Source organism: Rattus norvegicus, chromosome 3 (genome assembly GCF_036323735.1).
Source record: "Rattus norvegicus strain BN/NHsdMcwi chromosome 3, GRCr8, whole genome shotgun sequence".
NCBI lineage: Eukaryota > Metazoa > Chordata > Mammalia > Rodentia > Muridae > Rattus > Rattus norvegicus.
The window spans coordinates 79826254-79849956 of record NC_086021.1 but is presented as its reverse complement, the minus strand read 5'-3'; the positions used below and the strand labels follow the sequence as shown (position 1 = coordinate 79849956).

The following is a 23703-nucleotide window of genomic DNA, read 5'->3' as shown; positions in this document are numbered from 1 at the left end:
ATTCAGTGTAGCCAGTTAGTAAATGGCTCTGAGAGCCATATGGTCCTTTTTGCAGCTTTGTAACTGTTTGAAAGCAGCTATAGACAATATGGGGGGCGGGGTGCAGCCGTCTGTTATCCAAGAAAACTACAAAACCAGGAAGCAACTTAAATGTAACACGTTTGACTAGTCTACTACAGAGCATTTTGTAATTTTTAGAGCTGAAAGCTAAGTTTCCAGTATGACAAAGCACTATATATTCAAAATGGAAGTTTTCCTTCTCTGCATGTATTAGTACAAATAAATATGACAAAAAGATAACCACAGTATGAAGAAATAGGTAGCAAAATAGTAAAGTAAATTTTTTAATGGCATTTTTATGACTACTTGGAATATTTTATTATTCCAGAATATATGTCATGTAGTCCCTTATTAAAAGTACTATTTTTAGTTTTGGAAGCAAATCAACTGTTTGAAATTTCACTAATTTTGATGTTTTTTCCTTTTTTTTTTTTATCAGAGGAAGGCTTATTATAAAAAGATGTGACAAATAATCGAGTGGTGATTTTATTGAATTTATTTTTAAAATGTCAGTAGATAGGCAAATCAAATTTTGTTGTGTAAATGTACAGTTGAATTACATGTTCATAAAAAAAGAGTCCTCTACTTTTGGTGTTATGTAGTGTTAACATTATAAGTGGCCAAATGTAGTGTCTCTTAGTGCCACAAAATTTTAGCCAAAATCATTTATGGTTGTGGCTAATAGGGTACATTGGACATTAAGTCTAAAATATGTTTATTATTCTCAGAGATTCGTCAGCGAACTGCAGCTCAAAGAAACCTTTCCCCAGCACCAGCAAACTCTAATCAGGGTCCTCCTCCACAAGTTCCAGTATCTCCTGGGCCATCAAAGGACGCTTCAGCTCCTGGGGGACCGCCAGAAAGGACTGTTGCTCCAGCCTTACCCAGGCGCCTTGGATCCCCTGCTACTTCAGTTCCTGGAATGGGTAAACAGAGCACTTAATGTTATTTACAGTTTATATTGTTTTCTCTGGTTACCAATAAAGTGGGCCATTTTCAGACCGTATGGAAATGGCATTTCATTTGGAAATAGCAGAGCAGTTATCTGATTAAGCAGGAGTTCCATATTCAATTAGCTATAACTCTTTACAGCTGGCACCTTGTGATACCAAAACCTATTTCTTGAGCTCATTTAACTGTTATGGCTTCTTTGTTTAAATGGCAATAAAACTTTGTAGCATTCTGTAGTCTACAGTGTAGCATTATCTTTTTATATTCAATTCTTAGAATGGCTCCAGATTTATATACGGTAGGGATAGAGGGGAACACTTTAGAAAGTACTTATATTCCTTGCTAATTTCTCATACAGACAGTAAAACATGATAATTACCATATTTCAGGAAAAATATCCAAGCACTGTGTTGCCTGATGTTACTTTTGTAAATAGGAGCTAGTAGGTTCTTTTCCTTCTAAGTCATGGAACTGAGGCATTCTCTGACAGGGTTCCTTTAAGTTCTGTTAGGTGTGTATAGACCTGTAGATTTTATTCAGGGGTATAGCATACTTTGTTTTTATTATTGTGTGATTAGGGGTCGTGGAAATTCACTCTCTGCTTTAGCAGTGTCATTATTTCATGTGCATTTCAGATTTAATGTCAGGTTATTAACTAAGAATAAGCTATATTTGTGGTATTTAATTCTAATTCAGGTACTATAATATTTCATGACTAATTACTACTATATAACTAGAGTTTATAATGATTTGAGACTAGATACTACTAAAATCAGGTAGGTAATTAAAGGATTTATATAAATATAAAAAAACAATGTTACTTATGGTAGATTCTTGCTTATGTTCCTTTATAAACTCAACTGAGATTATAGAAGAGTAGGAAACTATTGATTTACAAATTAAAAAACTGACTACAAATGAAATGCATAAAAATTTTACAGCATTTAAGATGATTTTAATAATGCCTCATTTTTAGGTATAATGATAAAAATAGTCATATATTGTGTGAAATTGAGAAAGTTAAGTGGATTGAAAATTAATTTGAGATACCCATAACTTATAAATTCAAGTTTTGGTTGTTTAATGTAAGAACTTTGGTAAGAGTCTTTAACTCCCAATCAACTTAACCACACATAGTTGTAAGGACTGCACATTGTAGCATAGTGCTGTACAAGCACCTGTAGCTTAAACTTCATGTGTGTATAAACAAAGCTTGCTTTGCCTAAGCTTGTAATTGGCTTCTGTGGAAGAACTATTTGTATTGCACATTGCCAAAAGATGTGAAGGGGTTAAATAATTTATCATAGAGAAAGTTAATAATTCATTTTCTTAACCCATTTGCAAGAGAATCAATTTAATTTATATTATCACAGTGCTCCCATATGCTTGAAAATTAATAACCAGCAGGTACTTGATGGTTTGCCAAACTGTAAAAATGCTCAGTATCCCTATAATAATTGCTTTTGATGTTTGTTTACTGTTGCTCATGCAGCATGAGTATTAAGATACACTATTTTTAAAGTTACCATGTTATTTAACCAAGTTATTACCAGGCTGCAGAAAGCTTAAGATATTGTAATAAAGTCTTTTATGTGCCCACATTGCTTTGTGGACATGTTCACTTTAAATATGTAAAACAGTAAAATACTCCAGCAAGTTAGGGTTATGTAAATGCCTTGAAGTCTTAACTGGGAATGTAGGTCAGTGATAGAACGTTTGCTTCAGTGCTCTGTTAGCTGTACATAGATTTTTAAAAATATATTTTATGCATTTACTTTTTATTTAGCTAAGTATTTTCTAATTTCTGTTTTGATTTGCTTTGCGTACTGAGTTATTTAGATATAACTTAGTCCTAAATGTTTTGTTGAGTTCTAAGCTGTTTTCTGTTGCTGATTCTAATTCTTCTGTAGTCAGAAAATGTACTGTGCTGTTTGGAACTGATTAAATGTATTGAGACCTGTTTTATGACCCATTATGTCATGTCTTTGTAACTGCTTTCTGTCTGCTCGAATAAACATGTATTTATTCCTGCTGGGCAGAGCAGGTATACAAGTCCGCTAGGTAAGGCGGGTAGTAGTAGTGTTCAAGTCTTCTCTTTTTTCCTAATTTTTACAGATTTAATTTAATCGAATTACTGATAAAAAATTGTTAAAACCATCAACTATAATTTTATATTTGTCGTTTTCTTAAAGTTTTGTTAGTTTTGTTTTATGTGTGTAAAGCTTTGTTAGGATGCACCTACGTGTTTGATATGTTGTCCTTCAGTGAAAAGTGTCACATTATTCATTTATGTGTGGGCATGCATGGGTGTGTGCATGTGTATGGAGGCTCAAGGACAACTTGGGGTAATAGGTTCTCTCTACCATGTGGGTTCCAGAGGTTGAGTTCCGGTCAGCAGGTTTGCTGGTAAGCACCTCTGTCCCCCGAGCTGTCTTGCTGGGCCCTTGTTTTTGATAAGTTGATGCCTTTGTCATTGTGAAGTTTATAGTCATCCATGGTTTCCTATACTTAGTGTTAGCATATTTATATATTTTCTATAATTTTTTACTTAAGTTTATTTATTTTCCCTGTTTTTATTTGAAAAGTCACAGAGAGCATATAATGCAGTGAACAGTGCTTTTTATTCAGACAGACTGTTTCATCATGGGACTGTCTGCAACACATGAGCTGATGCCCTGATTGTGTGTGAGTGTGAGTTTAAATGTTCCATATGAAGTAAACTCATTTGTCCTATGCGTGTGCTTCCCTGTCCCTCATTTTCTCTTTTCCTTTGAATTGACTGTTTTTATGATTACATTTAACCTTTTCTTACTGCCGCATTGTTGCTAACACTGTCTCGGCATGTGATTTCAGTGGTTGTACTGAGGCTTACTTAGTAAGCCCTGCAGCCACAGTTGTTCAAGTGATGCAGGCCGTCTAGCATACAGTTTTAAAGGTCTGACAGTATATACTTAACGTTTTTCCTCTCCTGACCTTTGTGCTATTTATTTAATATTTTTAAAAAAGTTTACTGGATGTTCAGATATTATTGGGGATATTACTTTTATATTTTTCACTTTTTACAGTTAGTCTGCTACTTTTTATTTCCCTTTTGCTTAATTTTTACGTTTAATTTCTACACATATAATAAATATCCCTATTATTTTTTCTTTAATCAGTTATACAGTCTCACTATGTAAATTTGACTGGCTTGGAACTCGCTCTGAGTTCCAGAGTTAAACATGCTTCTGCCTCCCAAGTGCTGGGATCAAAGGTGTTCACCCCCAAGCTCTGCCTATGTTTGTGACCCTAGCTCCCATGGAGGACAGAAGGAAGGCATTAGAGAGCCTGGAGGTACAGATGCTTGTGAGCCTTTGTGTGGGACCTTGTAAACAAATCCAGTGCCTCTGCAGGAACCACCCATGCTAATAGGAGAGCTAACAGACACCAAGCTCCAGTGCAGCCCACATCATTATATTTTTAATCTGTTGTCACTTTCTTTGGCCTCAAGGACTTTTTCGTAATGTAGTTTGACCAATGATAAATTCTTGAGTTTTGAACATCTGGAAAAAGACCTCATTTTGCATTGCCTTCATTTTAAAAAGATATTTATGCTGGATATATATTCTAGTCTGAGAGGTTTCATTTTCAAAATATTAAAGATAAGTTTCCCTTGGGCTTGTGCCTGATGACAGTCTGCTGCCACTCTTATTTCCTCTCCTCTGTAATGTACCCTTTGGCCTACTTCTAAGCAGCTTGCTCATTTTGGGAGGGTGGGGTGCAAAATTCTATGTCTTTGGGATTTGTTAAGATTCTTTGATATGTAGTTTTAAAACTTTCAAATTTGGAAAAATATGTATTTCTTAGTTATGTATTATTTTTCTTCAGAGAACTGTTTACTTGACTATTTGATATTGTTCTACAATTTACTGATCTCTGCCCCTTAGTTTTCAGTCTTTTTCTGTTTTATTTTGTATGTTTTCTATTGCTGTGTCTTCAAGGTCTAAATGCTTGTTTATCCCATCAGTTGGTTTTTTTAACTATATATTGTAGGCTTCATGTTTGAAGTTTAGTTTTGGTATTTTAGTTCTTTTCTGTCTTTACTTAATATACCTAGCCTTTCCACTAGAGTCTCAAGCGTGAATATAAATATAATAAGTATTTTAGTACTTTTGCCTGCCAATTCAGTCATATCTGAAACAATTTCTATTTTTTATTATATTTTGTATTTTTGTTTGTTTACATGGCTAGTATCTTTTGAATGCCAGACATTGCAAATTTAACAGGTATGCTTCTTTCCCCTCTTCTTCCTCCCTCCTTCCTTTTCTTCCCTCCTCTTCCTCTTTCTCTTCCCCTCTTCCTCCTCCTCCTCTTCTTCCTCTTCTTCCTCCTCCCTCCTCTTCTTCTTCTTCAAGCTTTTCTTCTTTAACTCTTGGAAATAGACAATCATTCTGTGAATAGTTTCCTTTAATTTTTTGATGGAAAATTTTCTATTCTCAGATAGTTTCCTTGGGTGCTTGGGCTGATCTGTGATCTGCTCAGTGTTTTCATAATCCCTCTGGAGGTGTTTTTCCCCTTCATGTTAACCCTCTTCTTTGGCACTGTCATGACTGTCAGCTGCATTGATTTCCCCAGAATTCCAGCGCTGTCTTCTCAACTCTTGGAGACAGCTCTAGTTCCTCTGCTTACAAATTGTAAGAAAAGGCTGGGGGGGTGGGCAGTGATTGGGATGTAAAAGAAATCAATGTAAAATTAATGGAGAAAACACCCAGCAAAAACAATACAAACCAACAAAAGAAAAGACTGGGGCAGCTTCAAGGACTTGTCTTGGCTTTTAGTTTGTCAGTGAGATGTAACCTGTACTGCTTGACACGCGTGTTGTTAAATTCTTCATATATTTCTCTCTCAGTCTAAGAAGACAAACCTGGTCTGTTACCTGAGTCCAAAGTGGAAGTCTTCAAATCAGTGTCCTAGGCTTTCAGGAGCAGGCTATTTTAAAATCTAGTTAGTTAGTTAATTTAGTTAGAGCCCAACATGGTCTCATAGCCTAATGAATTATGTGGATAGTTTCAATGTAGTACATATGTAGTAGATTTTTATGGTATGGTAGTGTTAATGAATACTTAATGCTGTACAGAGATTTATAAGAGTATTTCGTTGCTTTGTTAAAATCTTTTAAATGCTCTAACATACTTAGACTGCTTTTGGAAGTTGAATTAAATCTTATATATCTTATACATACAAATTTCATGTGTTTTTATTTATTTGCTAGGCCTTCATCCTCCAGGCCCACCTTTAGCAAGACCCGTTCTCCCCCGAGAACGAGGTGCTCTGGATAGAATTGTTGAATATTTAGTTGGTGATGGCCCACAGAACAGGTAATGTTTGCTACGCTGGTAGTTAAGAAACATGAAAAACATTGGTCACTGCATGTGTGCATGTGATGTTTGGCTTGTGTTTGTACTTTTAGTTATGCTATTATATTAGAGAATTGAATTATTTTGTTCAAACTATTTATACGCAGTGGGTTTTTATATGAATACGAATCACTGTTGTTAGTAGTGATGGAAACCCTTGCACTAGTAGTGAAAACAATTTGCACCATTTAGCTTTTACTTTTTTCAAATGTTTCTCAGGTTATTATATTACTTGGTCCTTACTAACTCCAGGACAATAGTTATGAATGTGCAGGGCATTCGCCATTATGCAGACTTTCAAAAAAATCCATGAGGACACATTCGACAGCTTTACTAGCTGGTATCAGTTTCATAAAGGGACTATAGTTTAATGTTTCTATAAGCTGTGTATTATTGAAAACAGAATGAATGATTCTATAATGATTAGAGAACAGAAAGTGAGAGCAGTATGTAAGTGTTACTGATAAGCGAGAAACACACAGGAACCACAGCATATAAAAATTTAACTGTTGGCCCCGATTATGTAGAATTAAATGTATTTTTTTCAAGATTCTTTAGGGCTTGTTTTTTTCCCCATTTTTAATTTTTTATAACATTTGTTATAAATCTCTAAGAAGGCCCCATCAGTTCCAGTCTTATCTAATCACAAATTTGGAAGCCATTATCCCCAGGAATAAAACATTGAAAAAACTGTTGTTGAACTTGAAAAAAATTTTTAAAAAAATATTTTATATTGTATGTATATGAATATAGGTGCGTATAGAAGCCAGAGGCATGAGTCCAGTGGAGCTGTAGTTACAGGTGGCTGTGAGGTGCTTGGTGTGGGTGCTGTAATCACACTCAAGTCCTCTGAAGAGCAGCATGTGCTGCGGTCTTAACTGCTGAGCCATCCATCACTCAAGCCCTCGGCTACTAAACTTGTTTTTGTGAACTTAGGGCATATTCAGCTATTCCGTAGTTTATTTTTAATATCATGTATAATTGGATGTATATACAGATGTCTATATGTATACATGCATACATAATACATATGTGTGTGTATACTTTTAAATGCTTTATGCTCTGTGTTTATTTTTTAAGTATTTAATTAATTAGGTGCTGGTGAAAGAACTCAGAATTTTGCACATGCTAAGCAAGCACCCTATCACCGAGCTATTCTCCCAACTCTTAAACTGCCTTCCACACTGATTGCTAATGATTTGGTAACATTCATCTATTAAGGCTCAGCTGAGCGGCCTCTCCTATAAGCTTTTATCTGTATTTGTAACTGGAGTGTTATTTTCCCTTGTGATACAGGTACGCCCTCATATGTCAGCAGTGTTTTTCTCACAATGGTATGGCTTTGAAGGAAGAATTTGAATATATTGGTAAGGATTTTGTGGATAGTTAGGTGTAAACATTTTGCTCTGAACTCTATCATTCTTGAACAAGCCCATGTAATGCCACTTTATTTTAGGTGCTGCCTATACATATGGACCAACTACACTGACTTCTTATTTAATACTAAAAACAAAGCAGAGAACAGCGCAGGCTCTCTCTTGTACTGTACATCCTCTAGGCCAGCTATTCTCAGATGTTCTTCTATCTCCAGGGAGTCTGAATTAATTATTGGGGGTGGGATCTAAGCGTTAAGGTTAGTTAAGACAGTTAAGGTCATCAATTATTTTCACATGCAGTTGTTAGTAAATGCTCACATGATAAATTATGCTTCAGAAATTTGACACATGATATCTTGGACACAATTTTGGATTTCAAAATATATAATTATTTTATTGACTAGAAATACAAGTTCAAGTACTTAAATAATTATTATTTATATAATTTTGTTATTATACCGCTATTTAACTTTTTATACCTTTTCTACTTTAAAATTAATACTTACATTCTCATAGTCATTATGCAATATACTTTAAAATTAATGTTGATTTGAACACCTATTATATAATAAGGTAAAAAATTCATGTTATAAATTTATTACTTGAGTCTGGCTATTTATAAACGTAATCTTGTGAGTTGTCTGATAAATTTTTGTAATTTGGTCGATTGATTTTTCTTTTCTTTTAAAAAATTTTCTGTGCAGCTTTTCGATGTGCCTACTGTTTTTTCTTGAATCCTGCAAGAAAAACGAGACCTCAAGCCCCACGGCTTCCAGAGTTTAGTTTTGAGAAGAGGCAGGCAGTAGAAGGCTCAAGTTCAACTGGTCCCATGTTACTAGAAAGTGTGCCCTCACCAGAAAACCAGCTCACTGAAGGTATAAATATGTTAGCTGTTTGTTTTGGTAATGTGTGTAGCCTTATGATATAAGCACAGTATTTATTAAAGATGACAGTGGATTAATTTATGAGAGTCTTAAGCATGCACATGTCCGCTGATGCTCTGATGGCTTCCTTTGTGATTGCTATGATGTGTCAATTTCCAAATGCAGACCCCGTTTGGATCAGCTGTGCTTAGACCAGTTGGTTAAGCATCGCCATTGGAATGAGCCCTTGTGAAGCGTGAGAGAGTGGCCAGTGATGCTTTTCTGGGGTCGTTTGGATGTACCTAACTCAAGCATTTTGAAACAGCTGCTGTAAGGACAAGATATTTAGAATATGTGTGTGTAGCGTACATGTGTGTCTACCACTCAAACTGGGAGAAGTGGCCAGAAATCAGCAAAGTTAGGAGTTGGAAAGTCATCTTTGCATGTTGTGGACAACTGGGTTAGTGATACTGGGTTTCATTTGGACAGTTTATTATTAGAGGCCCATGAGCTTTAACGTTGCCTGTGATAAAGGAGTCACTTTGTGGTACAGACATAAGATGATCAGAACTTGTATTTTAGAATTCATTTTGCAACTCTATCTTAAAAATTCTTAAAGAAGTTTCATGAAAAAATGGACAAGGTGAAGTAGAAAACTGCTAACTGTATCTTATTACTAGTATCACTCAATTTTTTTGTTACTCAGTTCTAAATTATGAAGATGGCTAAAATTATGAAATAGACTATAATATTTTGGTGCTGTGCCTATTATATAAAAACATACTGGAAATTCACAAATTTAATAGCATTTACATATGTTTATCATTTACATATGTTTGATTTATTTTCATAAAAGAATTTAAATTGCTTTAGCTGGATTATGTGAAACAATGAATATTTTAGGTATCACAAGGTTAGTATGAGATTCAAGTTTTTCTTTTAACTTTGAAGAATGACCCCAAAGTAGGTGTGGAATTGGGGCTTGGCTTTTGGCTTACTAACAAGTATCAGTGTGAACGCGAGCACAGACAGCTGTGACTGAGCCTGTGCACTTCCACCGCTGAGTGAATGCGTCTTCATCTGGAAGTCTGCAGCATCAACTCCAAGCACAGTGTCAACCTTTTTCTTTTTTGCTTAAGTCATGCTCTGAGCTGCATGCTGACACATGCAAACCATCTGCCTTGGCATTGCGGCCTCTTGGAACTGAGAATAAAGGATTTTATACTGAAGATGCCTAGAGGAAAAACTGAAGTCTGTTCCACGAGTAACCTTGCTTATGAAAGCCAAAGTTAATGCTTGAAAACCAATAGTATTTTTGGTTTGATTTTTTTTTTTTCAAAGAGGAAAAAAAGCCAACAAAATATAAATCTTGATAATGCGTCCTATTTTTTATTTCTTCTACTAAGGTCAAGATGGATAGTTAGCAAACAACATACAGCTATACCTTTCCTTCTCATCTAATCTAGGAGGAACAATACCTCAGATGTCTCATTTTCTATCTGAAATCTCCGGAATGAAGTCTAACTGGCTCAAAGTGAACCCCAGTAAGGTAATGTTAATAGGTGAAGACCAAACTTGAAGCAGGGTCTGATGACTCCGTAATACTAAAAGCCGAAGCAGAAATTCTGTTTCATTAAGGATGTTTTTAAAGTAGTAATTTTTTCACACTTCTTTTGGATTCATCAGAGTGGCTAGCCATCTTTTTTCTGTTTGGTTCTTCAGAAGACAGAAACTTTCTTCCAAGACTCCTATTGTTACACTACGACACAATATCAGTCTAAAGCTGGATCCTATTGTAAACAACGCCAAGTATTTCTGGTGGACAAAGGAAGCTGCATTTATTTTAAACACTGGTGGTGCACCATGTAGTTAGTTAAATTGAGCTATTAAGACTGTGTTTTCAGTCATTATTTTGTGCGAATAGCCAATGTAGCTGGGAGATTAAAATTCTGATTTCTAAATTCATCAGCATTGTAGAAAATTGAGAACTGGTCAGAAAATTTTGTTTTCGTTTTGTATCTTTAAACATATTGAAATAGCTTCTTAATAGCAGAAACTGTACAGATGATGTCATTGGATTTACAGGCACTCTGCAAAGGTAGCTTCCTTCTGAAGTTTTTATTTCAACAGATGTCAGCAAGCATTTATAGGTGAGCTAGTGCTGAGGCTTCCTCCTCCCACTCTGTCCTACATGTTTGTGCACTGAAGTTTGGTCTGGATTCTGATAGTAGAAGAATTTGCATATAGGATAAGGTTTTTAAAATTTCGGAATCACGTTTTAGAAAAGCATACGGAATCTTGACAAGTTTTCATCAGCGACTTAGAAGAAATTACTGTTAATCCTTGAATTTTTTTTTTATTCTAGAATTGTACATACAGATACTTTGATAATGTAACAAAAACACAAGAAACGAGGGGCATTAATTGCTTTATTTCTAAATCTGTACTAGGTATGGCATGCCAAAAGGACCTGCTTTTAAAATCTTTATTTCCTTTTATGATTGAGTGATAGTGAATAATACATAATATATAAATGCGTAAAAATTAACCCTGTTAACTGATATTAAAGTGGTTGATTGGTTTTTTCCCCACTCAAAACTGGGCTTAGCAAGATGACTCCGTGACTCAGTAACAGGACTTGCCACGGAAGTTTGATGACCTGAGTTTGAATCCCTTGAGTCCACAGAAAGGCGGGAAGGAGGAACTTGCTCCCCAGTGTTGGCCTCTGGCTTTTACAGGCACGCATCACCCCAGCACTGTTAATAATGATGATAAATAAAATGCTTTCCAAAGTACTGTGCTATTCAAACGAATAGCATTCTATTCATAGAGGTAATCAGAGCGATGAGGTCTGCATTCTTAAGTCATAAGTTTAGTGATTTGTCATTTGCTACCATGTTTGAAAATTGTTTCCATTTCTCAGTTAATTGTGTTTGTTTAGAGCTCATGTAATTGCTTTAGTTAAAAATAGCTTGCATTCACAGGATAATATGAAAATTCATGGCTTCTATTCAATACTGGCAAAAATTGTTAAATAAACTTTATATAATATAAAATTTTTCTGGAAATCTGATATCTACTTTTTCTTATATGCAGAGTACTGTTACTATTAGGTTATTTTGGATGAATAAGAATTCTGTTTTCATTATTTCTCTTATGCTCTAGGAAACTATACTATTTGATAATGAAAATGTCATTGGCTCCTGTGTATGTATCAGGCTTCTCATCAAAGCTTCAATCTTTATTTATGTTGAATTCTCTGAATAGTATATTGTTGTAGTTTGTTTTAGATAGATATAATTTTATCTTTTGACTCATTTTTTAAACATTTTCGAATAATGGTTTAGTTTTAGGTCATTTATTGCTTTGCAATGAAACTTTTTAAAATTTATTCTTCTCTCATATAATACATCACGATCACAGCCTCCCAGTCTCTCAGCACCTCCCTTTTCCCCAGACCCACTGCTCCTCCTCTGATTCCCTTTAGAAAATAGCAGACCTTCCAGTGATATTGATTGAACACAGCATAGCAAGTTGTAGTAAGACTAGGCATATACCCTCATATCAAGGCTGGCTGAGGGAACTCAGCAGGAAGAGAAAGGTCTCATGAACAGGGAAAAAAGTCAGAGACACCCTCACTCTCACTGTTAGGAGTCCCACAAGACCCTCGAGCTAAACAACTGCATCGTGTGGGCAGAGGGCCTTGCACAGAGACTCGTGAACGCTTCGGTCTGCGCGAGCTCTGTGAGCCCCACTGAGTTGATTCGTGGGCCACGTTCTCCTCGAATCCTTGACCCCTCTGGCTCTTACAATCCTTCCTCACCATTTTCTGTAGAGTTCCCCCAAGCCCTGCCTAATGTCTGGCTGTGGTCTCTGTATCTGTTCCCATCAGATACTGGACGAAGCTTCTCTGATGACGACTGGGCTAGACACTGATTCTATAATATAACAGAATATCACTGGGAATCATTTCATTGACATGTAATAAAGCTATATGTTTAATTGAATTGTTAACCAATGATAAATAGCTAAATAGTACTCTGTGTTTTGAATTTTAGTATACACACACACACACATGCACACACACACACACACGCAGATTTAAAAACTGGTTATCATTTAGCGGAATTATTAACTGAGTCATTGTTATGAATTGAGGTGGAATTTATGCCTTTGTTCCTTAAAAATATTGACAAATCTTGTGAAAAATGCCATCTTTGCTACCTGTGAACTTAAAGACTAAAATTGTAATTCTCTTAAGAGCGAGGAGAAAAATCTAGAGCTAAGATAAGGATCTTATATGTTTTTGCATGTGTATGTTTAGAGATGAAACAAGTTTTGAGTTAAATTGTCTAAGGCTTAGCCTGAACAGTTAATTACCAATTGTTCTTATTAGGTGGAAAAATGCTGCTCTCAGTAATACTGGAGTGGAGGGTAGTGGATAGGAGTGGGGAATGAAACAGAGCGATGTATTGTTTTTGTTTTATTACGTTATGGTATGCTGTTGTTTGTTTGTTTTGAAGCTAAACCTGATTTGAATTATTTTTTCTTGCATATATAATTAGGTCATTCAGGTTACTATTTTGAGTCTTAGTCTTTTGGTATCTTATGGTCAAATACTAACATCTTTTAAACTTTTTTTTTATATTTCTAAACTATTTTAAATTGTAGTGATATTTAAAACAAACAAACAACAACAAATTCCCCCAATTTTTTTTTTGTTAGACTAATCAAACTAGTCCCATAGAAATAAATATTTTGAGATAGTAGATGGTTAACACATGGTCTTATTATAATGCTCTAATGTTTAGATGTGAAATTGTTTTAGATCTGTTAATACTATGCACCTGATCGGTTATCACGTGTCAGGGTGTGTGTGTGTGTGTGTGTGTGTGTGTGTGTGTGTGTGTGTGTGTGTGTGTGTGTTTATGTATGTGTTGTTCTTATCAAGATTATTTTCCTACAGATGAACCCAAGGGAAGAAAGTCCTTATAAATAGATAGACATATCAGTTATTTTCAAGCCCTAGTCATCATTTCACCACGTTTTACTTTTTTATATATTTTCTAAAATATAATTTTGACTGGAAACTCATATTTTCTAATAATTGATATACACATTATTTCTTTGTTCATGTATTACAGATGTTTGAAATTTCTAGTAGTATGGTTCCATTTTTTTGTATTAGCTTTTTTATACAAATAGGATTTTTAAATTGTCTTTTACTTGGAAAAGTTTTGAAGTTAATAAAGTTTAATATAATAAACTTTGAACCTTGACCCCTTTGCTGTTGTGTCAATCTCTTACAGTTTAGCTAGTGGTTGTTTGTGAGTTGTGTCCTGTTATTAGGATTTTTTTTTCCATTTTATATGACTTAATAGGTTGGTTTCAGAAGGCTTACTAAGCAAATTGCAAAGTTCTTGCCAAGTAAGTATTGCTTCATGGCCAGAAAACCATGACTCTTAAAATTCTGTGACTGAGTTCTGTGAGGCTTGTATTACGAATGTTTGGCAGTTTGTAAATTTCCTGCAGAAGAACTTGTTGGCTTTTATAGCAGAAATGGTTTGTCTATATTCAGTTTTATTTGCCCCTTCTCTTTTCCTCTCTGTCCTGCCTATTTAACTAAACCTGAGCAGCTTACTACTTTTCATCCTTTCTGTGATGATTTCAAGTAGTACAGCAGTGCCATTTAAGTTCCGTATGATAACAAGGCAGGGCTCCCATACTCTGTGTCACAGGATGATTTATGAGCGCTCCACACTGCTTTTTGTGATCAGCTATTTGGATTGTCATACAGTAAGACATCATTATGTGCTGCCCCTAACTGTGGAGTCTCAGGCTTTTATTCTGTAAAAGAAGAAAGTAGTCGTAACTGCTCCTGTAGGTGGGGAGACTAGGATAGCTGTTTAAGGAGATAATACTTACAAAATATTTTACAAGTTCTGTCAAAAACAAGATTTGTGTTTATTAAAGTATTGTGCTAAAACCATGGATTTCTAATACTTCTATACAGTATTGCATAACATGCATAATTTCTTTGCAAAACTGTTTACTTTGTGAGATTTTGACTATATTACAAGGCATTTAACTAGAATCTTTTCTTAAGCAGGCTGGCCTTCCCCAGGGTTTGTTTTGTTTTGTTTGTATCAGTAACACACAGTTAATCCATAAAGAACATTATGAGGAAAATTTGCCCTTCCTGAGCTCATGTGCTTTAATTGTTTTTTTTGCTCACAAGAATATTAGATTTACTATGAAAAAATACTTTTTTTTTTTTTTTTTTTGGTTCTTTTTTTCGGAGCTGGGGACCGAACCCAGGGCCTTGCGCTTCCTAGGTAAGCGCTCTACCACTGAGCTAAATCCCCAGCCCCGAAAAAATACTTTAAAGCTAAGTTTTATCTTTGACTTGAAAATGGGAGACTCAAAGTAGCTGCTTTTATCACTCACTTCTTCTGTCTCATTTTTTAAAATTTAAAGAATTAAAGAAAGTTTAATTAGTAAATTTATTATTAAATTATTAAGTGATTTAAGTTAAAATTCAAAAATAGAATTTAAAGGGAGTAGATTTTCAGGTAAGGACTTTCTGTTTATAGAGAAACCCTTTTCTTTGTCTTAGCACACAAAGTATGCAGCATATTCTGATCTCTAAGTTTAAATGGTGAGCACTTAGGGATAAAGGGAGAAAATCATACAGATAGCAAATGTGGATCTTGATTTCCTTCATCTTGAGTAATAGAGATGCATGTAGAATTGGGAGAGTGCTACCTACATATACATACATACTACATACATGCATAGATATAGGTATTAGTGCATATATGCATACACACAAAAGTATACATTTATACATTGCTTACAGTTTTGCTTAGGTGTAAGAAAAGTGATTTTCTGTTCAGTAACCTGGGTGATTGTATGTTCATTTTTTTCTCAACTCTTGTTCTTGTTAGGTTTTTCTCTTGCTGTGACAAAACACCCAAACCATAGAGGAAAGGGTTTATTTCTTCTTACAACTCTGACTCCCTGGTCACAGTCCATCGTTGACGGAAGTTGGGTCAGGAACTCAAGGCAAGAGGTCAGAGGCAGGAACTGAAGTAGAGGCCACAAAGGAGTGCTGCTCACTGGCTCCCCATTACTTCCTCAACTTGCTTTTTTTTATACAACCCAAGTTCACTTGCCCAAGGGCGGTACTGTCCACAGTGAGCTGGGACCTCACACATCAACCATTAATCAAGAAATGCCCTAGGCACGCAGGCCAGTCTCAGGGAGCTAGTTGGGTTCTCTCTTCCCAGGTGGCTCAAGTTTGTGTCAAGTTCTCACAAATCAGTACACTAAGAGCATCTCACCCTGTCGAAGCCTTGGGTTTTGGACATTGTGCTTGTAGATGTATCCTTAGAGCCTTATCGTGTATGAAAGTATTAAAGCATGGGTTTATTCCCTCAGTTATTCAGTTCACATTCATTCCTGAGTGGTACGCTGCCGTTACAGAGTGAGTATAAGTAAGTACTTATCATAGAAAATTTAAAAGGTACGTTAGACCACTCTAAGGTTTTTAGTATGTTTGCATGTTTATCTTTGACTTATCTCATTTAGCAGTTTCAACATTTGAATATCCCTGCAGTCTTATGTCTTTCTCTCTTTTCAGACTCTTTAGAAGAACAAGATGATCTTGATAATAGTACTGAGCAGAAAGATGACAAAATACCAGTTACAGAGCAGACAAACCAAGTGATTGAAGAAACATCTGGTCCAGAGGGGTCAGAAGAGAACCAAGAAGAGACTGAGAACGAGGAAACATCGACAAATGAAGCCAAGTCACCTGTTCTCAGATCTGATTCTGTTTCTAATCTTGAACTGAGTGAAGACTCTGTGGTGACAAAGTAGTAAATACTTCCCTGTGCCTTCAACTGGATATTTGTAGTCACGTTGACCTCAGTTACTGCTTTTTTTGTGGTACTCAAGAAAAATTTGCTCTCTAGATATACTTTTAATATTCATAATGAGATTGCCCTGCAAGTTCAGTGTATCCCAGCCCTACCATTAGGTATTGAAAGTAAAAGCACATGGTATCAGTTAATGTGCAGAGACATGGCTGATAGATGCTTTGTGCATTCTAAAGTTTAAAAAGAAACTTGTTGTCTACACGTATAACCTGTAAATAATACCGGTTTTGACATAGGAACAAATTTGGCTAGGAATAATTTTTTCCATAGTGTTTAAGGATTGAAACATAATTAAGATTTTGAATACTTCACCAGTAAATTTTAACTTTGGAGATATTTGCCAGCGGGAAGGAAATATCTATTTAGGTGTTTACATTAAGTGATGCTGAAAGCTGTAACCTTAATTACATATGCATTGGTACGAATTCTCAATAAGAACGCAACTCAACAGTCAAGTGCAGTATTTCTTTGATGTCTTTTATTTTACAACTGGGCCAAAGGCACATGATGTATATAGTTAGTTTATGTTTACATATTAATAGGAAATACATCTGCACTTGACTGTACTTGAATTCTTGGTATTATTTATATTTGTAATATAATGATGATATATAAATGGCTTTTATGTGTGTGTGTGTATGTTTTGTTAAGGAAAATAAAGACGACCTGGCAGCGTCTTTTCTTTGTTAAATCTCTAGACTTCTTCACATAGTGTCTTGATGGATAACTTGGCTATCTGAAAAAACAGTCTTGGTAGGGAGAAGTCACTGTGTGATAAATATATAACAAATTATGTTCTTCTTTTCATTTAGACTTTCAAAATCGGTGACATAAGAGGTTTAGTGTTTCTAATCAGAAGTTAAATTTTTCTGATTTTGAAACATATTATGTCATAGGTAGTTTCTAACTTTGAGAGAAATAGATACAGTTTTGAAGACAAGGCAGTTAAATTTAATGAAACTCACTAGATATGTATACCAATCATCAGGTGGGAAGATTCTTGATGTAACTATTCTTAAACATAATATGATAATTTGTCCTAGTTTCCTTTATGTGTCTTATATTGAAACAGCTGATGTGAATTTACATCATAGGGGAGACATGTTACGATAGTGTATCTGGCTAATCTTTTGGCTATTGAATGTTTATTTAAACTAAATATACTTATCATTTAAAAGTTTATATTTATAATTTAATACTTCATCTGACATATATAAAAGAACCCTGTTTGTTACTATTCTGAGGCATTTTAGTTTGGTGCCCATAAATTCAAGCATGTGGAACTGGACTTGAATGTCAGCTTTGCACTCTTGGGCAAACTTCTCTGCATTTATTTAATTTAATCTGTAAAGTGAAAAGAATAATATGTTTTCCATAGGTACTGGGAAGTTAAAAATAATTTATATGATGTGCCTAGCTTTCTTGCTGGATAATTAATAGATAGTAGGTTTCATGGTAGAATTTATTACTATTATTATGGAAGGGCCATAGATCCTTTTTTTGGTAGATAAGAAAGAAAACTATGAACATTCAATTCAGTTGCTCTGAACAGAAAATTTCTGCATTAATGTCATATGCATGTGTCAATGACAGATTAAAGAGATGGAGAACTGAAACTAGAATATAATCTTCTAAAAAACGAGATGTGTTTATTTTCATTTTATGAGTATAAATGTTTCCCTTGCATAAATGTCTGTCTCCAGTGTGTCTGCAGGTATCTGGAGGTCAGATACCTGGGTCGTTTGAGATGATAATTACAGATCAAACTTGGCTACAAGAGCAGGAAGGGCCCTTAGCCACTAAGCCACTTCTCCAGCTTCATGTGACCTTTCTGTTTGTAAATTTTACTAGGGGTGTGTGTGTGTGTGTGTGTGTGTGTGTGTGTGTGTGTGTGTGAGAGAGAGAGAGAGAGAGAGAGAGGACCTTGTTAGGAGTTAAAAATGCCTGATATGCACTGCTCAAAAATGAATACCTCAGAGAAATGGAATTTAATGATGAAACCAAGAAGATATAAAAACATCCCCCAAAAGAAATGTAACAGGGGAGGAAGCTAGAGAGGGGGCTCAGTGTTAAGAATGACAGCTGGAGGGCTCCCTCCCTCCTGTAGCTCCAGGTCTAGATCTGATGCCTTCTACCTGGCCTCCTTATAAGACACTAGCCTAATGTGCATTCTCATCCCCACGGATACACATAACTACAAATAAAAAAATCCAAATCTTAAAAGGAGCTCAGTAAAATTAGCACAACAGAGGCAATTGTCGGTGTATTTAAAACAGACTCCTCTTCTGATGTTATAGTAGACAATGGCTGAAGTGAATGAGACCCCACATTTCCGACTACTAAGATTATTTGAAGGGACTGCCCTGTCCACAAATGCTCAGCTTGTCGTCATGTCCTCAGTGTGGGCTGCAGACAGAGCTTAGCTTCCCTTTCTGTCTCTCCTACCCACATCCTTCTCCTGTGGCTCTGGGACTCTCGTCTCAGGGATGTGCCTATGCTTTGCCCGTTCTACCTCAAGTGTCAGCTTAACTTTTTTTGTTTGACAGATACCCTCTTCTTCTCCCTGTCTGAAGCTAACCCTCTGCCTTTTAGTCCTGTTTTGGGTCACTTTATCTTTGCTCTGAATTCTTACTGCAAGGGTATTTTGTTTTCCCATCAACTGTCTTCACGATTTGCTTTTCTTCTGTCTGTATGTGGAGAGCCTAGCAGTGCCCTGCTTATATCTCATGTGACTACTCGGTACTTAGCCATGCTCTTGCTTGGCAGAGTGGCTTGGCTGAGTGTTCTTTTTCTCTGAGACACCTTCATCCTTTAGGTTCTGGATGTGCACTGCCGTTATCTTCTCTGGCTTCTTGTTTTCAGTGTCCCTTGAAGACTTCCTCTGCCATGTTTAAATGTTGGTGTTCTCTGGCTTCCACCTGTTGTAGTTCTTATGCTACACATTCATTCTCTGGGAGCTCTCATCAGTGCCCAGGGCCTTAGTAACCACTGTCTGTATGAATTCAGATCTCTGGCTTGGTGTTTCTTTGGCTTCATAGCTGTGTATTTTACCCATCTACTGCCATGATGTTGTGAAGTCAGTATTTTTTTAAAAAGAACACTTGCTCAAACTTGTTTGTCATTTTACCAAATAGTGTAAGTATTCAAGCCAGAACTTAAAATATAGTCCCTCTTTCCCTCTGTCTTCAAAGTGTTCATTCCCACTTTCTCCCCCTATATCCCAGTAGAATATTGCAATGTAGCCCAGCTTGGGCTTAACTTTGTGACTTAAGGCCTCAGATTCCTGGGTGCTGGAATCATTCCCAAGAAGTGCTGTGCCTTGCTCTCCTCTGAACATTTACGTTTATATTATTTGTCCATTTTGTTTGGATTATATTCACATAAATCTGTGTTGTTTCAGTAAACTACATGCGCCTTCTGTATGTATGTTTATACACAATTTTGTTTGGGGGGGGCAGTTCTATGGGGATTTTGTATCTTAAGTATGGATATGAAACAAGATGTCGGGAGAATAAGCAGCTTTCTTAGAGGTCCATATCAGCATGTGGAAAACCTGAGATCTGAATGCAAGCAGATCACTTGTCTTTGGCATTGAACCCACAGCCTTGTACGTGCTTAGCGTTGCTCTGCTGCTGAACTGTTTCTCCAGCTTCCAAAGCCTTACTGTTAATCATCACTGTATTGCCTTCTAATTCCTGCCTCCGTCTCCTCAGGGTATGAAAGCTACCTTTTAATCAGTCCCTCTGTCTGTTTTCAGTCATGCTGCTTTCCTGTCCATTCTGTGCACTGGGACCTCAGACCTCTGCACTGTCTGCAGTCTTCTGTGTTTGAGAGGAAAGCTGAATGTCTATTGACTGACAAAGTTCGGTGCAGTTTCTCCCCAGTTGTCTCTCACAGCAAGTTTTCGCATTACAACTACTGTCACTGCTACTTCCCCTCTACCACACGCATACTTAGTATACATAGGCTATTATTTTCAGTGCTGCATATATGTAGGTTTCTTCCAGTTGCCTACATTTCTCAAGCTCTTCCTCCTGAAATACCTCCTGTTTCTGTAGATACCGAAGGAGCTCAATATAGAGCTGTTGAATTGGAATATCCTTTAGAACCCAAGGTTGGAAATTTTATTTATTAAACTGAGTTTTTCAGCATGTACTCATTGTACATACACACCTTCACAGTAGAATCAAGTCTGTAGCTCTGTGTGTGTGTGTGTGTGTGTGTGAGAGAGAGAGAGAGAGAGAGAGAGAGAGAGAGAGAGAGAGGTGGGTGGAGGAGAAGAGATTGATTTTAATTATGTAATGATTGTCATTAGGTAATATATGCTGAGTTCCAGAATGTTAAATGATTGTCAGGTTTAGGTCAGGGATAGTGGGCATCTGAGCCAAGTCAGATTTAATGAAGGACTATTTATATTGAAGCTCAAATTTTTCACTGATTCAATATTGATGTTTATGATTTCTTTAACAACTTTATTTCTGTTTCCAACTGACAGTACCTACCTTAATTAGTATATTACATGTTAGCTTTTTAGAAGTATCACTTGAAGGGTAGACTGAAGAGGACAGCAGTTTTGAGTGGTTGTGGGCAATGGAACTGCTCTAGGAAGTTAACAGAAAAAAATTTAGCGAGTTTCTATGTGGCATAAAAATTGTAGAAGACATTAGATACAGTTCACAAATGAACTATCAAAAATAATTCAAGTACCAAGTAATAATCAGTACAGAAATGGTCAGGAATTGAGACCTTTTAGAATTTGACTTATTTCAAGTTTATTAAATTTCTGGCCAACAGATAAAAATATTCCGAATTTAGACAGACAGTTATAAATATGGAAAAGTGTCTTTGAAACAAGAACAACTAAAACGAGTGCAGAATTAAAACCTTATTGAATTGTACCAATCCATAGGCAATTGATGTGTTTCAGCTTCCTTACTACCTTTTTGTAAACTACTACCTTTCACCTTTTTAGGGCATTTTCAACTTAAAAAAAAACAAAAAACAAAAAACAAAAAAACACTACTACCTTTAACTTTCTTAGGGCCCAAGAGATGGCCCACCAGGTAAGGGGACCATTGCCGAGTCTGATGACCGAGGTCCACACGGAGGAAGGGGAGGACCGACCTCCTCAGGCTGTCCTCTGACCTCTGTGTGCCTGCTGTGGCACATGTGTGCCCACACACACTAATGAAATCAATGTGAAAATAAGATACTCTCTAAAATTATTGCAGTGGAGCTGAGAGAAGTGTGTAAGCAGGAGGAACTGAGTTCGGGTCTGCAGCACCTGCGTAAGGTCTGGATATGGCTGACTGCCGCTGTCACCCATCATCAAGGGGTGGTGACAGCTGGGTTCAGGCACACGCTGGCCATCCTTGCCTTTTTCCTTTGGCTTCAAAACTGATAAATGTTGGAAGCACTCTGAGAAGATTAAAAAGTATTCTTGAAAACTTCCCTCAGTCCAGAATTCTGTGAAAAGAGGCCAAATTTTTAGCTACTGAAGGTTTTTACCAGATCCCTGGCGCTTGCTTTAGTAAAACTGAGAAAAAAATAATTTTCATGGAAATAAATATTTCTTCATCTGCTTTGAAGGGTGTCGCAGGCGGGGCATTTGGTGCACATAATGCCCACCTGTAGGTCAGGCTTATGATCTAGGTACCTTCCAGTGACTTCAGGGAGACAAGGGTCACATGGAGATGGAATTCATTTCCTCAAGCTGGTTTATAGAGCTGCAAATAGGTTTTAAACATGGCGACTAAAATTGCTTTCTTTACTACCTGTGTGCGCTCCTTCGGTAGCTGAAAGACTTAGGCTAAAGCCCTGAGTTTCTCATGGTCGTGTGGTATCTCACATCATTTGTACAGGAGATACCTGGTGGCTTGATAGGTCTGCTTCTCAGTTTTCATGGAATAGTGGACATAGACTATGTTTCTGGGTTCTTGTCTCCCTCTTGACCTCAAACCAAAGTAAACCAGAACTTGGCACAGACACATTATGTAAATAATCAGAAAGTTAGATTCCTGTTACTAAGTGGTGGACTTGCCTTTGCTAACACAAGAGGTTGGTGTGCTGTTTCTCTCTGAAATTCCTATGAATGATAGATTTGGGACTAGAGAGGGAGAACTGCCCAAAGCACTAGTTGAGGGCTAGGATATATTGTTTTTGTTCTCTTGGTGCCTGACATAGGAGAACCTCAGTGACATGAGTGAACTAAGATGATCTAAACCCATGTGATGCGGTGGGAGAATTGCCCAGTGCTTAGAAGAGCCTGCTAGTTGGGTTGGGTTTAAGAATTGCGGTAAGATCATTTGAGTTCGGTAATCCTTTTCCTACTTCTTAGGAGATATGTAAAGATCCGTATGTAAGAGTGTACACACATACACACACACATACATATACACTCAGTTTCACTATGTATTTCTTGCTGGTCTTGAGTTGCAGTGCAGACCACACTGGCCTTTAAACTTACAGTGCTCAGCCTGCCCCTAGAGTCACCTGTACTGACTTACTGACTTTCACTTCCCTGTTTCTAACATTTGACACTGACTGATGTTGTCTTAGAACTTAGACATTTCTACCTTTTGACATCTGGACCTAGTGGGGCCCAGATACACACACACTTTTACGCAGGATAATTTAAGGATATTTCTTTTTCTATATATAGGCTAGTATATAGATTTTAAACTTGGGTTCTTACCTCAAAGCAAAACAGGAAAGGAATGGTTCCTGTGCTTTTATTAAGATGTTCCAATGTGTGTTTTATGAATTATAAGCTGTTTCCTAAAACTGAAACTGGCTATTCATGTTTTACTGTCCATTAGCAAGACTTCCAAAGGCTTTGCTCACCTTCTAATAAGGGGAGCATTTTTTTAAAAGTTGAAATGGTTTGCTTTATAAAAACAATCTTTCAAAAGAAATCGAATATACTTGGAATAAAGTTATTCTCAGCTCTGTATTCATATAGCTACAGTGTATGGTTTTTCAGAGTAGAATACTTTGAGTCCTGTAATTGAAATTGAGTATGAACTGGAATAAAATTGATATTCTTGAGACCTATTTTGGTTGAATATTGTGTATGGATTCTTGCTGCACATTTTCAGCACATTTCCCTTTTAGTTTT

At 36.4% G+C, this 23703-nt stretch overlaps 1 protein-coding gene across 16 annotated transcripts in view; it reads left to right on the top strand.

Moving 5' to 3' along the window:
• Positions 1 to 23639, top strand: part of Lnpk (lunapark, ER junction formation factor) — a 68197-nt gene extending 44558 nt beyond the window's left edge. For 8 of the 16 annotated variants that reach the window (XM_006234379.5, XM_006234377.5, XM_006234378.5 and 5 more), the window contains 5 exons: positions 789 to 986; positions 6263 to 6368; positions 7704 to 7774; positions 8488 to 8658; positions 16289 to 18228. In XM_006234379.5, coding sequence (XP_006234441.1) covers positions 789 to 986; positions 6263 to 6368; positions 7704 to 7774; positions 8488 to 8658; positions 16289 to 16527 — 785 coding nt within the window. In that variant the 3' untranslated portion in view covers positions 16528 to 18228. Of the gene's footprint in view, positions 1 to 788; positions 987 to 6262; positions 6369 to 7703; positions 7775 to 8487; positions 8659 to 10112; positions 10196 to 11254 lie in introns of all 16 variants that reach the window. The other 8 variants (XM_006234385.5, XM_063284125.1, XM_063284126.1 and 5 more) reach the window with 3 other exon arrangements.
• Positions 23640 to 23703: the final 64 nt, after the last annotated feature.